Source organism: Lygodium microphyllum, chromosome 11, assembly GCF_053477565.2.
Source record: "Lygodium microphyllum isolate KBCC chromosome 11, Lygodium_microphyllum_v1.1.10, whole genome shotgun sequence".
Taxonomy (NCBI): domain Eukaryota; kingdom Viridiplantae; phylum Streptophyta; class Polypodiopsida; order Schizaeales; family Lygodiaceae; genus Lygodium; species Lygodium microphyllum.
The window spans coordinates 130,236,847-130,255,902 of NC_141145.1; the positions used below are offsets into that span (position 1 = coordinate 130,236,847).

At 41.8% G+C, this 19,056-nt stretch overlaps 1 protein-coding gene across 8 annotated transcripts in view; it reads left to right on the plus strand.

Annotated features, from left to right (window-relative positions):
* ALA2 (aminophospholipid ATPase 2) overlaps positions 1-19,056 on the plus strand; it is a 120,915-nt gene that overhangs the window by 59,152 nt on the left and 42,707 nt on the right. For 6 of the 8 annotated variants that reach the window (XR_015692417.1, XR_015692418.1, XM_087688184.1 and 3 more), the window contains 2 exons: positions 17,373-17,470; positions 18,874-19,016. Coding sequence is in view for 6 of the 8 variants with exons in the window: in XM_087688184.1 (XP_087544310.1) it covers positions 17,373-17,470; positions 18,874-19,016 (241 nt within the window). In the remaining 2 variants the exon portion in view is untranslated. The remainder of the gene's footprint in view (positions 1-17,372; positions 17,471-18,873; positions 19,017-19,056) is intronic. The other 2 variants (XM_087688183.1, XM_087688182.1) reach the window with 1 other exon arrangement.

Consider the following 19,056-nt stretch of genomic DNA (forward strand, 5'->3'; position numbering starts at 1 on the left):
TTCTAACAAGAAATTTCAAAGATTTTCAACCCAATATTAAAGGGAAAAAGCAGTCAATGGCTGTTTGAGCCTATTAAAGTCTGAAATTTCTGAAAATTTCAGATATTTCAGACTTTGAACAAGATATTTTAGAGATTGAAAGACCAATACTAAAGGGCAAAAGAGTATTTCTGAATAATTTGAGAGTTTACTGGCTGTTAATGATTGAAATTTCGGAAATTTCAGACTTTTACTCAAGAAATTTGCAGGCTGCAGCAATCAGCCATTCAAGTCTCAGACTTGAGAGAGAGAGAGAGAGAGAGAGAGAGAGAGAGAGAGAGAGAGATAGAATATAAAATTACAGACAAACAAAAGCAGTTACAGGCTACAGTACATGTGAAAGTGAGAGAGAGGGACAAAACAGGAAGAGAAAGCATACTGTTTAACTTTGAAGCAGTCCTGTCAAGGCTGAAGGCTGAGCAGACCATGTGTGCAGTCCGAGAAGCTGTTTCTTGACAATCTGGGGGAGAGTGAAGGCAGGTGACAGTGAGATGATACTTTTCTGGCTGAAATCACAATGTTTTTTTGTGTTCCTTGCTAGGTGACAGCCTTTTGGCTGAAATTTGCTTTTATTTCTCTGTTTTTCCCCCTCAAAAGTTGGTCACGTCTGAAATAACATTTCATACTTCTCATATCGTATGTTTTTCAGACGTTTGCAAACTGAATCATACGCGTTTGATAAAAACTATGTCTGAATCTATCAGCCAACACTGACTATATCCTGACAAAGCATCAATCAGCTCTGTTAAGTATCAAGAGAAGCAGCTGCTAGTATGAAATCATCATCAGAATCAGTTTGCACGACATTAATCTCTTCAATCTTAATGTTGGACTTGCTAGGGACAATGCTGTGATTATCATTTTTGTCCTGCACTTTACCCTTGCCCTTTTCCTTGCGCTTGTCTTGGTGCATTTTACGGCACTATGGTCGAATGTGTCCTTCTTTTCCATAGTAATGACAAGTCAATGAGGACTTACGTCCATGAGACTTACTGTGAGACTGTCCACGTGACTAAGAACGAGACTGCTGAGAGTCTCTCCAACATGGTCATTACCGCTCTTGCCATTATTGCTTCTAAGTGTCACAACATGAGAGGTGCCGGAAGCATTGACATTCTTTTTGTTAACCTCTTTATTCAAGAGTGCACCCTCTACATCTTGTAACTTTAGCCCATCAATAGCAGGCATGCTTACATACATAGCAATGCAAAATGTATCCCATGATTTAGGTAATGTAACCAAGAGGAACAAAGGGGGAAGATTACCCTTGAATTTAATCCCTTAAAGACAAGTGATTGAGAATGGAATGAAACTCATTTTAAGTGGGTTGACATTGAAGTTCCTTCCTTCATGTGAAGGTCCATGAGTTGCTTCAGTTGATATATATGAGAAGTAGGGTTTTGTTTGTCATAGACGTTGCAAATCTTATTCCATAAGTTCCATGTGGATTTCCCATCAGAGACAACATTATAGAAAACTTTCTCAGAGAGGGACAAAATAATGGTGGACTTACATAGCTCTTCCAATTCAGCCCAATCCTTTGTATCAATACGTTCGGGCTTGATACCCTAATGTTTCAAAGGCTTGTATTTTCTACACTAAAACTTGCTAGATTTGGGCCTTTCTCAATAACTGTAGTTGGTGCCATCCAACTTGCCAATATTAAATATAGCATTATCATTAGAACCACCAGCCATCACGAGACCAAGAAAATGCACAAAAGGGCATGGAGTGAATGTGATACAAGGGAACAAGGGTGCCGTAGCACAAGGAAGATGATGAAGAAAGCCACAAACCACGAACCGCAATGTCCTCCTGAAGGGGTGTGAGGGCAGTGGAGAGGCTGGAGAGAAGAGGTGACAGATTGAATGAATCAGCCGTGAGGAATGAATGAGAGAGTGGCATATAAATAGACACAGTCTGTCTAGGATGGCGCCCCTTTTTGGGGTTGCAAACCCTAAACGCAAAAACGCAAACTGCAGGTAAAGAGTGAAGTGTTTCTCAACATTCCCTCTCAGGCCCAAAAAGGGGAACAAGAGAAGAGTGAGGTGGAGATGCAATGCTACATGCGGAAGAATGCTCATGCAACAGGTGCCACTTGGATAGTGTCTCTCGTGGGAAAATTGTTCACTTGTCCAAGCGCCCTAGTACAAAGATGATGAAAATATACAATGCATAGGAGTAATGTCGACTTTGTGTGGTGCTGAGAACCATAAGGATATGTGTGTACTTGATCTCAGGAGGTGGCTCCATGGTGACCAAGGGACGAAGAAGGTCCATCCTGCAATTTGAGAATACCACTTGAAAGGAGACGTTTGAAGATAGTCAGGAGATTGGATGAGCTGTAGAACCTGAAACTCAATCTCGGAAGAGAAGCCACTAGCTTCGTGACTCCATGTTGGAAGAAATACGATGGCCTAACCACCAAGTCGCTGCTGAAGATCCAAGGGTCTCGATCTAGGTAGATCCTCTAGATCCTGGGTATGAGTAGAGAAAATGCCTGCTCAAAGGAGAGCTAGTGAAAGATGGTGGTGTGTGAAGAACTTCATGGCACATAGGGTCCCTCTCTAAATTGAAAGGAGTAGCAATAGGAGTCCCCTCTGAAGCCGAATAAGAACTGGAAGCCCCCTTTGAGGGCAAAGTAAGAAAATCCCCCTCTGAATCCCAGTCTGAGAGAGAAAGAAAATCTAGCCACTCATGGCTCGCGGACTGCAAAGCATCCGATGACGAAGGAAGTATCGCCAATCATGTTGAAGAAGGTATCTGGAGTGCCGAAGAGCTCCTAGACGTAGCCTCTCGAACCTGAGTAGTCGAGGATGGGGAAGGGTGGGGCTCAGAATGAGCAAGAGGTAGGCAACAGTCGCTGTCTCTCAGTGGAGCGGACTGGCTAGCCGAAGAAGAGAAAGGAGTCGAGCAGCCATTGTCTCTCGAAGGAGCAGTTTGATGAGGAGACGGTATCAAATAATCACTGTCTCTTGATGGAGCGGATTGTAGATTCGTAGGTCGTGGAAGCCATTGTACCTGAAAATAAGTGGGAGAAGACTGCCTCTGGCATTGCGACGATCTTCAAGAGGTCGTAGCGCCAATCGATCCTCCATGTGCTCGAAAGGACTTAGTGCTCATCGAATGGGTCTTATTTCCTTGAGCATAGTACTCTGATAGCCGATGCAGAACGATCTCTGTGGCCCAGAAAGGAGAGGTGGCACAAGGAGTGCATGGTGGAAGACGTATATACTCTGAGGGGGTGGGAAGCAAAGGTTGAAGTCAGTAAGCATCGGTGGTGTGTTTGGTGATGCCACAGTAGGAGCACCTAGTAGTCTCGTCATCTGTTGGGGGAGACGCCATGGTACCGGTGTGGTAAACTGGATAAGGGGAGAAAAATGATATCTCCCAATGCACAGTAGTAAAATGCCGCAGTAGAATGTTGCAGTAGAACACCATAGTAGAACTACACAGTAAAACACGGCAGTAGAACGCCACAGTAGGAGCACCTAGTAGTCTCGTCATCTGTTGGGGGAGACGCCATGGTACCGGTGTGGTAAACTGGATAAGGGGAGAAAAATGATATCTCCCAATGCACAGTAGTAAAATGCCGCAGTAGAATGTTGCAGTAGAACACCATAGTAGAACTACACAGTAAAACACGGCAGTAGAACGCCACAGTAGAACACAACAATAGAATGCTGCAATAAAACACTATAGTAGAAGGCAATAGTGGAACGTTGCAGTAAAATACAGCAATAGAATGCCGCAATAGAACACAACAGTAAAACGCGGTAGTAAAACACAGTAGTAGAAGAAGAGAAGTGGATGCCGAAACCGCCACTGGTCTTTGCCTTGACTAGAGTGGAGGATCTTTACTGTTGTTTGAGCAGATCTAGCTTTGATACCATGTCAAAAGATAACGTAGCAGCGAGACAGTAGGGTTTGCGAGGAGGAACATGGAGTGAACTTGACAAACATGGAGAAGAGAAGAGAAGAGAGAAGAAACTCTGATGAATGGAATGATGAAGTTCTGAAGCATGGAGTGAATGTGATACAAGGGAACAAGGGTGCTGTAGCACAAGGAAGATGATGAAGACAGCCATGAACCACAAACCGCAATGTCTTCCTAAAGGGGTGTGAGGGCAGTGGAGAGGTTGGAGAGAAGAGGTGATGAAATGAATGAATCAGCCGTAAGGAATGAATGAGAGAGTGGCCTATAAATAAGCATAGTCACTCTAGGATGGTGCCCCTTTTTGGGGCTGCAAACCCTAAACGCAAAATGCAGAAACACAAAAACGCAAACTTGGGGTGAAGGGTGAAGTGTTTCTCAACAGGGTACTGACCAAGTAATGAGCTGTCCACAAATTCAATGGAAAAGATTGTCAAATAGAGATGACTGCTCGCATAAACAATGCAGTAAACTGCAATTGCAGCATGCTGAAAATGAAGTACAACAGTAAGAAATCAATGCCAAAGAGGGGCAATCATTGATACAAGACAAACTGCAACCGTCAGGGAATAGGTGCGACTAGTAGTGAGTGAATATGTGAGCGGCATTGAGAACTGTCGGCACTGAGAACTGTCAAAGGATCAATATGTTAGACTAAGGTATATCCCATAGGCATAAACATCATGCATATAGTAGGTCTCATGAGTAATAGAGGAGACCAACCAAATGCACAACAGATTGAGCAATGTAGCGGAAGCTCAATACATAGCCAACCAAGATGTATACATCACTGACAACAGCATGATAAAGATAGGTGCTGGCTCAAAAGCAATGGTAGATCAGCCCACTAAGCACCAATTGTGCATGTACATGTTACTAAGTCCCATGGTCTCACTATAAGACCCTCAAGCTCAACTACATAACCAAATGCTCAATGTAACATCCAAGTGTTGAGTAGTGGCTCCCATTGGAACAAAAGTCGAATGCCAGACTAGCAAACGAAGCTCAAAACATCAAGGGGAAGACATCCAAACATCCAAGATCCAAGTAGCATATATTCGGGAGCATCTAACCCAAGTAACTTACAAAGCTCTTACGGTAGCATCTACTGTCCATACATAATAGTGAATGATAGCCAATGTCGAGTCAAAGCTCCAATCTTAGCTCATGAGCATGTAAAGAGCAAACACAAAATCAGGATGACAGAGATAGTGTCTAGATGGCTACAACTCCTACAAGTGACGTTAGCAGTAAACGTAGCTCTAGAGGACCATGCGGCAGCTCCAGATGAAGGCGATAGCCAACAGGCAAAGACAGGGCTGGAATTAGGTGCCAAATCGTAGCATACAGCAAGGGGAGGGTTTGACCATGATGTCTTCTGTGAACGAGGTATGGGAAGTAGAGGTACAACACATGAAACCTACAAGAACGAGATTGAGACTGAAATGGAGAGCAGCCAGTCTATTTATAGAAAGTTTTGGGACCTCATACCATGCACCATTTAAAAACTCTCTTGAACCGTACACCAAATTAGGGATTCAATTAATTAAGCATTTTTGGGGCTGTTTAAGAATCTAATTCAGCATCATATAATGCTTATTTTAGCAACACCCCCTCTTAGGCCCAAAAATTAAGCAAGAAAGAAAGCCCAACTCGAATTTTTGAGAGTTTTTGTTTTGATATTAAAAAAAAAAACCCAAGGTGTCCCATCCTAAAGCAGCCAAGGCATCAGACAAAGGGTGCATGATGGCTGCTTAGTAGCCTACTGACTACAGAGGTGATGGTTATCCTACCAAGGGAGTCCAAGTAGTCACCCCAAAGAGGCCATGCAATTGGACAAGGGGTGCTCGTCAGTTGCCACGTGGCCTACCAAGTCCTGCAAAGGTAGATGGAATCACTTTAAAAAAAGAAGAAGGCTGTTTGACATTCATTGTTTCAAAAAGGATAAGGTGGCTGAGTAACCAGTCATCGTGGGAATGTCGGTTGTCAGGATCTCCTGCCTAGTTAGAGTCAATATATCCCTGCAAACATAAACTAGATCCATAAGTTAGGCCATAAGAATAGGTATACCATAAATATCTCAAAATACGTAAATAAGCAATCCAATGTGACATCCTAGATGCATTGAAATATTGACTAGGCAAACTAATAGAATAAGCTAAATTTGGTCTAGGGTGAATCAACCAAAGAAACCTCCCTACAACAAGCCTATAGGTACGCTCATCGAAGGGCTAACTGAGGGTATCTTTAGAAAGATGGACTGTGGGATTAAGAGGCAAAGCCACAAGCCATGTAATGCTGGGGTCCACTAATTGAAGAGCATACTTTTGCTTTGAGACAAAATTACTACCCTCAGATCGAACTACCTCCATTCCCAAAAAATAAGACAACAAACCAAGGTCCGTCATCTCAAAAGTAGAGCAAAGCTAGGCCTTTATCTCTACTAGGGCGGCAGAGTCAAAATGGGTGATAAGTAAATCATCTACATAGAGTAGGATGTAGCTGGTCCCCTCTGAAGTAGTATAGACATATAAGTTCGGGTCAGGTGGGGTAGAATGGTATCTATGGTCCTGAGGAACTCATGCATGCTTTGGAATCATGAGTGCGGTGCTTGCTTCAACCCGTAGAGAGCTTTCCACAAGCAAAAGACCTTATCTTTCCAATCAGCAGAAGAAAATTTGGGAGGCTGCTCCACATAGACATCCTCTTCCAAATAACCATTTAGAAAGGCGCTTTTGACATTCATCTGATAGATCGGCCAACCGTAGTGAGTGGCTTGCGTAACCAATAGATGAAATGAAATCAACCATGCTATAGGAGCAAAAGTCTCTTCATAGTATCTTACTTCTGTCGAAACCCTTGCACCACAAGGCAAGCCTTGTATTTGTCCAAAGCTCCATCAGCTTTTAGCTTAGTCCTAAAAATCCACTGTCTCCATGACTTTCTTGTGGCTTGGATGATCCACCAAGGTCCAAGTCTCATTTTAGTCAATACTCTCAAGCTCCTTTTCTATGGCCTCTTACCATTTGGGATGCTAAAGAGCTTGTTGCCAACAATCTAGCTCAGAATTCGCTATATAATTAGTTATAAATAGTGATGCAAATGAAGCCTGAGGTGCAAGCTTGCTGGGCAGATCTTCTAGGGCCCTCCGGAGTGAAATCCGGTGGAAGAAACTTTGAATCCCATATGGTCTATTGGTACCAGTAAGGTAATAGGTCTCGCGGAGAGGGCTTGGAGGTTGAAGAGTCTATGGGTGGATCAGGAGCGGGTAGTAGACCTGGCTTAGAAAGCACTATCTTAGTAGGAACAATGTGAGGAAAAGGCACAATATCTATTATAGAAGACTGCACAATGTCCCTTTCATCAAACTCTACATCTCTCCTAATGATCACTTTGTTTGTCCAAGGATTGATAGGCTTCCGCTTCACAGGGGTATTCTACAAAAATCAAGAGATTAGCTAAGGAAGTGAGCTTGCCTATTTTGTCGTCAAGGTTATGCGTGTAAGCACGACTCCCAAAGACTCTAAAGTGCGAAACTATAGGCGGAGAGCCAAAGAATGTCTCATACGGAGGCCTATGAGGAATAACCAGTCAAGCACTGGTTGAGGATGTACACCGAAGTGTTAACAACCTCGACCCAAAGGCACTCAAGGAGCTGTGCTGTGAACAGCATGGAGTGTGCCATGTTTATGATGGTGTGGTTTCTATGCTCTACGATTCCATTCTGTGAGGGGAAGTTGGCAGAGGTGAGCTGGCGAGAAATACAATACTCTTGTAGAAATTTGGAAAGCTCGTGGGAGGTAAACTTGCCCCTGCTATCACTCCTCATGCATTCTACACGATGACCAATCTGATTATGCACTAGCAACATCCAAGTAGAAAAGTATGTGAAGGTATCGGACTTTTGTTTGAGAAAGTACACCAACATGTAGCGAGAGTGATCATCCATAATAAAAAGGAAGTACAATGGGCCATTCAGGGCCACGGTGGATGTCGGACCACAAAGATCAATATGAATCAATTTGAGAGGTGTCTCAACCCTATGTGTAGACTGTTGAGGAAATGGGATATGGTGTTGTTTCCTAATTTGACAAGCTTTACAAATATCCCACCATAGCCTCAGGCGAGGAAGGCCATCAACCATCTGTCGATGCGACAACTCATAAACAGAGTCATATCCGAGATGCCTTAAACGAAAATGCCAAAGACGCTAAGTGCTCGTAGGGTCTTGTGTAGTGACTAAAGTCTAGAATTGATGGAACTTAGAGCCCTCAGGTGTCGGCTCGGAAAGAAACTGTGTCATGTGATATAGGCCACTAGGCTGTGCCTCACCATGAGCAATCACTAAACTAGTCTGAGAGTCAAGGACCTCGACTGTGGTCGCTCTGAAGAAGACTGCTTGATCTAACCGGTAAAGTTGTCGAATGGATAATAAGTTCACCCCAAGGTTGGGGACATAATATATATCATCTAATGTAGCTTGATCTAAGTCCAAGGAAAAACTGATGCGATCGTGAGTGTGGATCATTGACCGAGGAGTTGTTTCCTACTTGGACGTGCTTGGCTATAGAGCCTCAGAAGAGATTTTAAAGAGTTGCAGCTCATGATCCAAATTGATGCGATGGGTTCTATCTCGGGCTGCATAGCAGTAAGTCAAGTTTTAGCATTACATGAGCAGACAACTTCATATGAAACAAATGCGAGATCAGGTAGGGGTTTCAACCCTTGCACAAGATTCCATAGGTTTTGGGAGTTGAGGATATGTCTCATCTATTGGGTAGATAAACTTGAGATGTCGGATAAGTGGAATAACAAGGAGGTGGTGGAGGGGGATAAGTAGGAGGGGGAGGTGGGTAGGCAGAAATAGGCAGTGTCCAATGGGTACTGATTGATGCGGAGGTACTAGAACATGAATATTTCCATAAAGTGCCAGTGAAGGTGGAGGGAGGAGGACACGTAAGCGCTGTCCAGTAGATGGCTGGGGCATAACAAAATGACTAGAAGACCCACTAGGTAATGCCATGGACGCAAACTATGATACCAATTAATCCACACTTGGTGGTGGTGGGATGGCATTCCCAAGCCGTGAAAAACCTCAAAGTGTGGGGATGGAAGGATGAATCTCCATTATGTGGACACGACCCCAGCTAGGAAAAAGACAAGGTCCTAAAAGGCGTGTCTATGGGTGAAGAACCCCCCCGGTGTGATGTGAGAAGCGGGTGTGATATGAGAAGACATGTGTGGTGCACTTAATGGAGCTTGAAAGGAAGGTGCAGTGGAACTAATGGGTGGGAGATTAGATGGATTTGTCATTTGAGTTTTGGAAAAGTGTTAGATTCCTTTTGTCCATTAAATGCAAATGAAAAAATAGATGCATCACCAAAATTACATTGACCATGAGATGAAAAAATTAAAGGAAAAGATGGAGCACTCACCGTAGATTTTTGCAATTTTTGTTTATCTTTTCTTGAGTGCAATTTAAAATACCTATCCTCTTCAGGGCTAATGTACCAGTGCTTGGTATAAATAGTTCCTTCATCATGAGAATCTCCAATATCTTGTAGAAAAGAGGGAGTAAAATCAAAAGATTGAGAAGTACTATGTGTACCTGACAAGGAGTGAATGATGGTGGAGCAGAAAATGGCTTGTACTCCATGCCAACTTCCATATAAGGGTGATCAGTCCTTTGTGGAACTTCCGTGCTTCTTGGAAAATCATTAGGCTGGTGCACTGAATCTAAAGGGAAAAACTTAGATTTACCTTCAATTTGCTGTTGAGCTAGATATAAGAGAATGAGGTTTTTTTCGGCTTGTGAAATTTTGTATGGTCTATGGACTCCATGGTAGTTCGAAGTCTCCATGGCCATGTTGGATGGAGGAGCAAGCTGTGAAACCCACTCCATCGCATGTCTTGATGTGCTAGGCTTGGGAGCATTATGATGTGCTAGGCTTGAGAGCATTATGATGATGTGGTGAATTTGTATTCAAAGTCATTGGCCATGTTGGATGGAGGGGCAAGCTGTGAAGTCCACAACATCGTGTGTCTCGACATGCTAGGCTCAGGAGCATTATGATGATGTGGTGAATGTGTTCGAAGTCATCTTGCTCTCTTATTGTTCTTGCTTCTTGTGAAGGGCTTCCTTATTAAAGGCCAAGGTTTCCAAGTTGACAGCTGTAGGTGGCCATAGGATCTAGGTCGATGGGACAGTGATAGTTGCCAGGCCCAGGTAACACGCGAGCAACAGGGACCAGACGAGAGGTAGCTAACAGGCTACGAGACTGTGGCAGACATGCAACTAGTCGACGGGACCTCACTGAGCACGTGGGGTTGGGGCAGACGGCAGGCGGCCGATATAAAGGGGCTTGATACTGCCTATGTAGTTTGGGAGAAACTCAAGGCTACTTATGAGAATACAACTCCTGTCAACCAGATACATCTCATGCGAAAGTTGGTCAACTTGAAGCTTGATGAGTCTGAACCCTGCCTCAGAGCATTTCAATGCTTTCATTGGTAATTTGAGTCAGTTTATAGGATGCAGGCTTGCTAGCTTTTGATCCTAAATTGAGGGCTATATTCTTGTTCATGGCCTTGCCTGATTCATGGGAAGCATTGGTTGTGTCATTGAGCAATAACCCCAACTTGACATTTCATGGTGTGCGTGGTTCTATTCTCAATGAAGAGATTAGATGCAAGGGAAGTGGGGAAAACAGTGGATCAGTCTACAATGTAAGAGGAAGAACTGAAAAAAGATCTAATGCTGCAAATAAGAACAAAAATCACAACAAAAGCAAAGAAAAACAACAAGATGTAGCTTGTTATCAATGTGGTCGCAAAGGGCATAAAAAGCCCGATTGCAGGTACTTTAAAAGGGAACAAGAACACAAGAAGTAGGCTAATGCAAAAGGCAAAAGGATGACAACTCTATCCTTAAGGAGACATAAAAAGTAAATGTGGTATCTAGTGTTGTTATTGAGGAGATAGAAGAGGATAAAGATGTTGATTTCCTGGTTGCATCTTCAAGTCCATATGCTATGACAGTGGAGGACATGTATATCACTAAAATGGATGTGATAGATGCCGTGTTGTCAGTTCATGATGGTTTGTCATAGTCGTGGGTTGTTGATAGCAATGCTTCATTTCATGTAACTCCATCTTTGGAGTGTTTTTCTTCTTATGCAGAAGGTAAACTTGGAAAAGTATACCTTGGTAACAATCATGCATGTGATATTGAAGGAATGGGCACCATACACTTGGCTTTTGAAAATAGTCACGAATTGATCCTTCATGATATTAGGTATGTACATGGCATCAAGAAGAGCTTGCTTTCTGTTGGGCAGCTAGACAACAAACGTTACTTCACTACTTTTGGTGGTGGAATGTGGAAGATATAGAAAGGGTCTATGCTAATCACTAGAGGTGGTAAAAAGGAGACTCTATTATCTCTATTGCAAGGCACTTTTTGAAAAGTTTGTTGCAGTTGCTGAAGTTTAGTCACACATGAGGGTTTGTAAGCACTTTCTTCACTTAGAAGAGTTGATGTGAAAAACTCAAAGCTTGACTTTTGTGATGACTGTGTTTTGGGTAATCATGTAAAGAGTCCATACTTTCATGGAGCCTCTAGAAAAGCATGTATCTTGGATTTAGTCCATTTTGATGTATGCACCATGCCAATAAAAACTCATAGTGGTTTCCATTATTTTGTCTTTTATTGATAACCATTCTAGAAAGCTATGGATTTACTTGCTTAAGCAGAAAAGTGAGGCATTGGATGCTTTTAAAATGTTTTATGTATTTGGTAGCACTCAAAGGGTTTAAAATTAAAATGCATAAGAACAGATAACAGGGGAGAGGGAGCTTACCGCTCCTTATAATCCGTCATGTAATGGTGTGGTTGAGCGAATGAATCACACGTTATGTGAGAAGTTTTGGTGCATGCTGTCTACAACTAATCTCCCGTAATTATTTTGGGGGGAGGCACTTAAAACCGCGGTGCATATTTGCAACCGATCTCCACATCGTACACTTGAAAGTGGCATTCTTGAAGAGGTTTGATTTGGCAAATCTGCTTCATATGATCACTTAAGAGTCTTTGACTGCGAATGCTATGTACACGTGCTTGTTGATAGTAGAACCAAACTTGACATGAAATCTCATAAAGGTATCTTTATGGGTTATGGAGATGAGGGCGAAATGGGCTATAGAGTTTAGGTTTCAAGCAAAAAAAAGGTGCTATGCAGCTGGGATATGGTATTTAATGAGTCAAAGTTGCTGAATAATGTCACATCTAATGACTCAAACAAAAAGAAGGTGAAATTTTAGCATGATCAATCTCTTGAACAACCATCAGCCATTGAAAATTCAGCTCCTTTTGATACTGAGTATGATAATCAGCGTATCATCATTGAGCCATATGAAAATGGGCAGCAAGGGGATGCTGAAAATCAGCTAGGGTAACAAAATCGGTATGCTGAAAATGAATTACTGGAGCCTAAAATTGTATTACAACAACCTGAACATGCAGGTCAGCAGCCAAATAATCAGGTCATTGACATTCCTTTGGATGTGGATTTATTACCTGATAACATAGATCATTGGGTAAGAAGGTCTACATGTGTCAGAAGACCTATACAAAGGTTTGATCCCTCTTTGGACTGCATTTTCTGCATTTTGCTCACAGATGAAGGTGAGCCTCTTATGTATAAAGAGGCTTTATCATGTGAACTGAAGAAAAAGTGGAAGCTAGATATATAGGAAGAAATGAAGTCATTGTATCAGAATGATACTTGGGATTTGGCTACATTGCCCAAGGATAGGAAAGCCATTCCTAACAAACGGGTCTATAAAATCAAATGTGTGGATTGCAAACCCAAATACAAAGCCATACTTGTGGCTAAGGATATACACAAAAAGAGGACACTGATTTTCAGGAAGTGTTTTCTCTTGTCGCCAAAATGACTACTCTTTGAGTATTATTTGCCATTGCAGCATCTATGGATCTTGAACTTGATCAGATGGATGTTAGAACTTCATTCCTGCATGGTGATTTGGAAGAAGAGTTGTACATGAAACAACCCGAAGTTATACAAGGAAAGGAGCATTTGTTATGTAAGCTTAAGAGAAGCTTGTATGGTTTGAAACAAGCTCCTAGACAATGGTATAAAAAGTTTGATGCCTTCATACTTTCACATGGGTTTAAAACAAGTAGTGCAGATCATTGCTTATATGTTAAGAAGGTTGATGATGGAAGCCTTATTATACTTGTGTATTATGTGGATGATATGCTTATTGCTGGTAAGCATACAAGCCAAATTAATACATTGAAAAGACAACTGAAATCAACCTTTTCCATGAAGGATTTGGATGCAGCTGAACACATTTTAGGCATGCGTGTGACAAGAGATAGAGAGCAACAACTCTTATTTCTCTCACAAGAAAAGTACATTAGCAAAGTACTTGATGGTTTTTCTATGGCAGATGCTAAGCCTCTTGGTGTTCCTTTAATACCATATCTTAAGCTTAGCAAAGTAGATTACCCAAAAGATGATAAGGCAGCCACCTCTATGAAGGGTGTTTCTTATGCTTCAGCTTGTGGCTCACTCATGTATGCTATGGTTGCCACTAGACGTGACATTGCTCATGCAGTGGGAGTTGTGAGCAGGTTTATGTCAAATCTTGGCAAAGCACATTGGGAAGCAGTGAAATGCATCTTATGGTACCTTAAGGGCACACAAAGAAAACGTATTTGCTATGGAAAGGGTATGTTAGATTTGCAGGGGTATTGCGATGTTGACATGGTAGGTGACTTGGATACTTGCAAGTCTACTAGCGGGTACATATTAACCTTGATTGGTGGAGCAGTTTCTTGGTGCTCTAGATTGCAAAAGATAGTAGCACTCTCTACCATTGAGACTGAATATATTTCAGCCACTGAAGCTTCAAAAAAAGCTGTTTGGCTTGGTCGTTTGGTCAAGGATTTTGCGCTGCCCACCAAAACACTTGTACTTGGATGTGATAGCCAGAGTGTTGTATGCTTGGCTAAGAATGCCATGTTTCATGCATGTACCAAACATATTGATGTTTGGTATCATTTTATCAGATAGGTTCTGGATGATGGTCTAGTCACACTAACTAAGATCAAATCACAGGATAATCCTACAGATATCCTCACTAAAAGTCTTGTGCAAAGGCTCAACATGAGCATTGCATTAGACTTGTGGGAGTTGGTTAAAGGTTCACTTAGGACGGTTAAGTGGGAGGTTGTTGGGTGTAAAGGCCCCTTATGCTCTCCCGTGTATATATATTACTTTACACATGTGAACTCACCCTAGCAGGTGTAAGTGTACCGTACCCTAAGTATAAATACATTCTTTATTCTTTGTGTGTACCACACTGGTACACACCTATCCGTCGACTCTCACTCTCATACTCACTGTTCACTAAACTCTTGCTGCACTTTGATTGACGTGTGTGCTCTCTCTTCTTCTGCTCGTTCTCAGCATGACCACGATGTCCTCCGCGAACGGGGTGTGGGCAACAGAGATATAGCACTTGAAACCTGCAAAATGAGTTTGAGGCTGAATGGAGGGTAGCTAGCCTATTTATAGAAAGTTTTGGGACCTCATACTGTGCACCATTTTAGAAATCTCTTGAACCGCACACCAAATTAGGGATTTAATTAATTAAGAGGCTAATTCAGCATGTAATGCTTATTTTAGCTCAACATACTCTAAGACATTTATCGCTTCTATCTTAACACTAGACTTCGGAACAATGCTATGATCATTAGAAGATTTGTCATTATCTTGCACTTTCTCTTTACCTTTTTCATTGCGCCTATCATTGCACAATTTATGGCATTGCGGGCTAATGTGACCTTGTTGCCCACAATAATGATATGTCAAAGAGGATTTATGATCGCGGGACTTACTATGTGATCGCCCACAAGACTGAGACTTGCCCCTGTTCGGCTATGAGTCTCTACCATGGTTATTGTTTCCATTTCCACCATTTCTACCTCTAACTGTAAGTGCATGAGAAGTATTGGCTACATCGATATTCTTCTTGTTCACTTCTTGTGTAAGTAAATCACTCTCTACGTCATTGCATTTAAAGCCATCTTCAGGAGGATCAATACTCGTAGCAGTATGGAATGTATCCCATGACTCTAGTAGTGTGACAAGCAAGAACAAAAACTTTATATTATCCTTAAATTGAATGCCTTGCGAAATAAGCTGGCTGAAAGTAGAGTGGAAATCATTCAAGTGAGTAGAGATAGAAGTGTCCTTCGTGCAAAGGTCCACAAGTTTTTTCAACCGATACAATTGTGAGGTAGGACTTTGCTTGTCATAAAGATCACATATCTTTTACCATAAATCAATATATACCACCCTCAATTGAAATAACATTGGAGTACCCCTGATTAGACAAAGACTATACGGTTGTGGACTTGTATAACTCATCAAGCTTATCCGAATCATCTTTATCCCAATTTTTGGCTTGATGCCCTTGGTTTTTAATGGCCTAACCTGATTTTGCACCAATACCTGGCATATTTGCGTCTTCCAATATTGGAAGTTATTACTATCCAACTTCTTGATGTTGAAAATAGCACTATCATTTGATGCATTGGAAGTACCTGCCATTATGTCTGGAAAGGACTGCAAAGTGAAGAGTATGGGCTGCTGTAATTATAGCAAAATAGCCCCAAAACTGAGCCAAAAGCGAGGGCAAGAAGTGGGGAAGCAAAGAGTATATAGTTGTCCATAAACAATAGGCACTAGAGTGCTAAAGACAAGTGACTACTCTCAAAAATAGCTATGCAAAATAGATTTTCAGCATGGTTGTCCATAAAACTGTAGTAAATGAACATGTAACTATAGGCAAACATGCAAAGGAATAGGCTTCCATTGCCAGGAAGACCTAGGTAGCAACCATGATGTACAATGCAACTACCAGTGTAGCATAAACCATCAAGTACTAAAAACTGTCAAAGCATCCAAGGTGTTAGGTACATAGATGCATACCACAATGCATGCCAAACATGTATCCACCTCTGACAACCCACTAACAATAAGCTGTACAAGGTGTGCAAATCAGCTTACGAGCATAAACATCTGTAGTGACAATATATGCATAAACCAAAAGAGCATAAGAGAGTCTCCCATTGACTCAAATGAACCTAGCTCTGCAAAGAAAATACCAAGTACTCCTAGTGGAGCAAACTTGAAGTATCAAAATAGCAAAGGAAGCTTAATGATAGAGCTCATAGCATCTAGGTGCCCAAAATACATCATGTATACATCTGGGAGCATAAACCTTTAATAAGTCTTCAAGCATGCAAGTGGAAATAATTGGAGCAAAAAACCACTACCCAAATGTAACCAACTGAGCTCAAATCCAAGATGTAAAGCTCAACATAAGCATATCTGTGCATGAACAACAATGCCAAGCACCAACATAACCATGTGACTTACCTGAATAGCATGTGGGCATTTAATATGTAGAGATTAACTGTGAATACTTGCTGTTTGAACCAGAACTGTTTTGTTTAGTGTAAAACAAAGGACTGAAAACTGCATAGAATCAGCTCTGTGATTGCTTAGACTTGTAATTCTTGGCGTGCTCTTCATTTTGAGCATAAATGCAGGCAGAAATGATTTGTATATTACAGCTGTAATATGGATGTGTACAACACTAAAGGCTGCCAATAGCTAATCCATGCATCATCCAGGCCTGATTGCAATCCTACACTCTCACATGTTTTGAACTCTGAGAGGACTGTCTTCTGGACAGCCATGATCAGAGATGTAGCTGCATAGTCTCAAACATCCAAGATCAAACATTAACTCTCTTGCTCGCTGCGATGTACAGCCCAGATCAAACATGAATGCTGTTGCTCGCCTTGATGCACAAACTCTCTTGCTCGCTATTGTTGAATGACTGCAGAATCAACTGAAGATGATGATGTCAACTGCATACTGAATTGCCTTAAATAGGCCTAGCCAATCTGGTTGAACTATATTGAGTCTGTTTGGGTAGTCAGTCCCAAATTTTACCATGTCATCAAATCCTGACGACCTGCCATCTCACCATTTTTGCCTGACCTGCTGTGATACTTGCCCACATGTGACCAATTCTGCCATTTCATGGATGCAGGACAACTAGACATTTGTATTGAATTCTCTCATGAATATTTTTTGCTTGATGGAAGCTATCCTTTGAGGTGAGTTTGGAAAAGAAACATATTTTGGTTAATTGTTGTTATTACTTAAGAGAGCCTTATTTGCTTACCAATCAGTTTCAGTTATTCTATCAACTCTGTATGGTAGCCACGGTGCTTTTTTATGCCTCTTTTGTGTGTAATTGCTGTTTAGATGATCCAGGCTTTGATGATTTTCAGGTTTCCCTGGACCTTGTTAAAGGTCTGTATGCGAAGTTTATTGACTGGGATTCCCAAATGTATGATGAGAAGACAGACACACCAGCAGTGGTTGCAAAGTAAGTTGCATGTGGCTGCTGTCCATTTTTCTGCATTTTAGCTTTGCTTTTGCATTCAATTTCCTTGGTGTTCCATTGCAATCAATATTTAGATTGTCTATGGTTACGGGTTGGGAGGTGCTAAGCATCAGTTTTGGTTTTCAAGCTCCCAATTTCACCATAGCCACAGGCTATTCATGCAGTAATAGCTAATAAGAACCTAAACTTTTGTTCATTAGATAGGACCAGCGCTTTAAACAAAAAAAAAGTTAATATCTTGTCCCATGCTCCAGCACCTTCTGTTCGGTGCCTTTTGTTTTGACCTAGAAAGAGTTTTTGATTATTTAATTTGGCCAGTTTTAGCAATTGCAGCAGTTTTTGCAAGTTGTTATGAAAATCTCAATTAAATTCCATGTACTAGGCTCATTATGCAAACTAGAAGTTGTAATCCAATAGGTTGAGATTGTCAAGAAATGGCCATGGTTGACAAGAGGAAACATATATAAGTGAATATGGTGATGAGAAAGTGAATATGGTGACGAGATGTCAAGAGATGGATATACTTAATAGATCATACCTGCTGGGTGACCCAGTATAGGTGGAAGGCGTGCTCATTTGCAGCCCCCAAGATACTTCCATTGCAGTTCAGGAGGGTGGTGGTGGACAGGTGGTGGACAGAGGGCAGGAGGATCCAGCCTTCCCTGACCTTCTGTGGATGAGGATGAATTTCATTAATCTGCAGATGTTATGAAAGCTAGATCCCTGCATTGCCTGGCAGGACGTTCATGAGTGGATCCAGCCTTCCCTGACCTTCTGTGGACGAGGATGAATTTCATTAATCTGCAGATGTTATGAAAGCTAGATCCCTGCATTGCCTGGCAGGACGTTCATGAGTGGAGGCTTTGTACTTTTTGGGGGGCGGGTCGCACTTACGATTATTTAAGAGTGGGACCTAGGAGAGTGTTCACATGGGATGTAGAGCTCTTGAACTAAGATGATGCATGGGGCCGTGCTCCAATCTATGCTGAATAAATTATCTAGAACCCCCAGGCGAAGATAGAATAGCAAACCAGCATTTGACAGAGATTGGACTATGCCCTGGGCATCAAGTTAATTTTCACTGTAGATCATAGTGAGGCCCTTTCAGGAAACTTAGTGTCAAAGGGTTCATGCCAGGCGATTAGATTTGGAAGGTCTTCTCTAGGAGGGTATGCAGGGTTGTCAGTTGAATTGTGTATTGGTGGAGATTAAAAGCTGCGTATTGGATCTTTGATAACTCTTCACTGCTCTTTACTTCATGCAGCCTCCTAAGAGTTTGGAAGAATCTTTAAGGAGTTAGTGTAAATGCTTGTTTGTGCTATCATGTGTGCATGTGTTAACCTGTTTCTTACTGATTATGACACTATGTGATGTTATTCATACAGTACAGCAATCAGTGAAGATCTGGGGCAAATTGAGTTCATATTGACAGACAAGACGGGTACACTGACTGACAACGTGATGGTTTTCAAGGCCTGCTGCATCAAGGGTGTACGCTATGGAAATGAGACAGGTGATGTACTGTCAGGTATTGCTTAATAGCTATTATTTGAAGCTGATGACTTTCT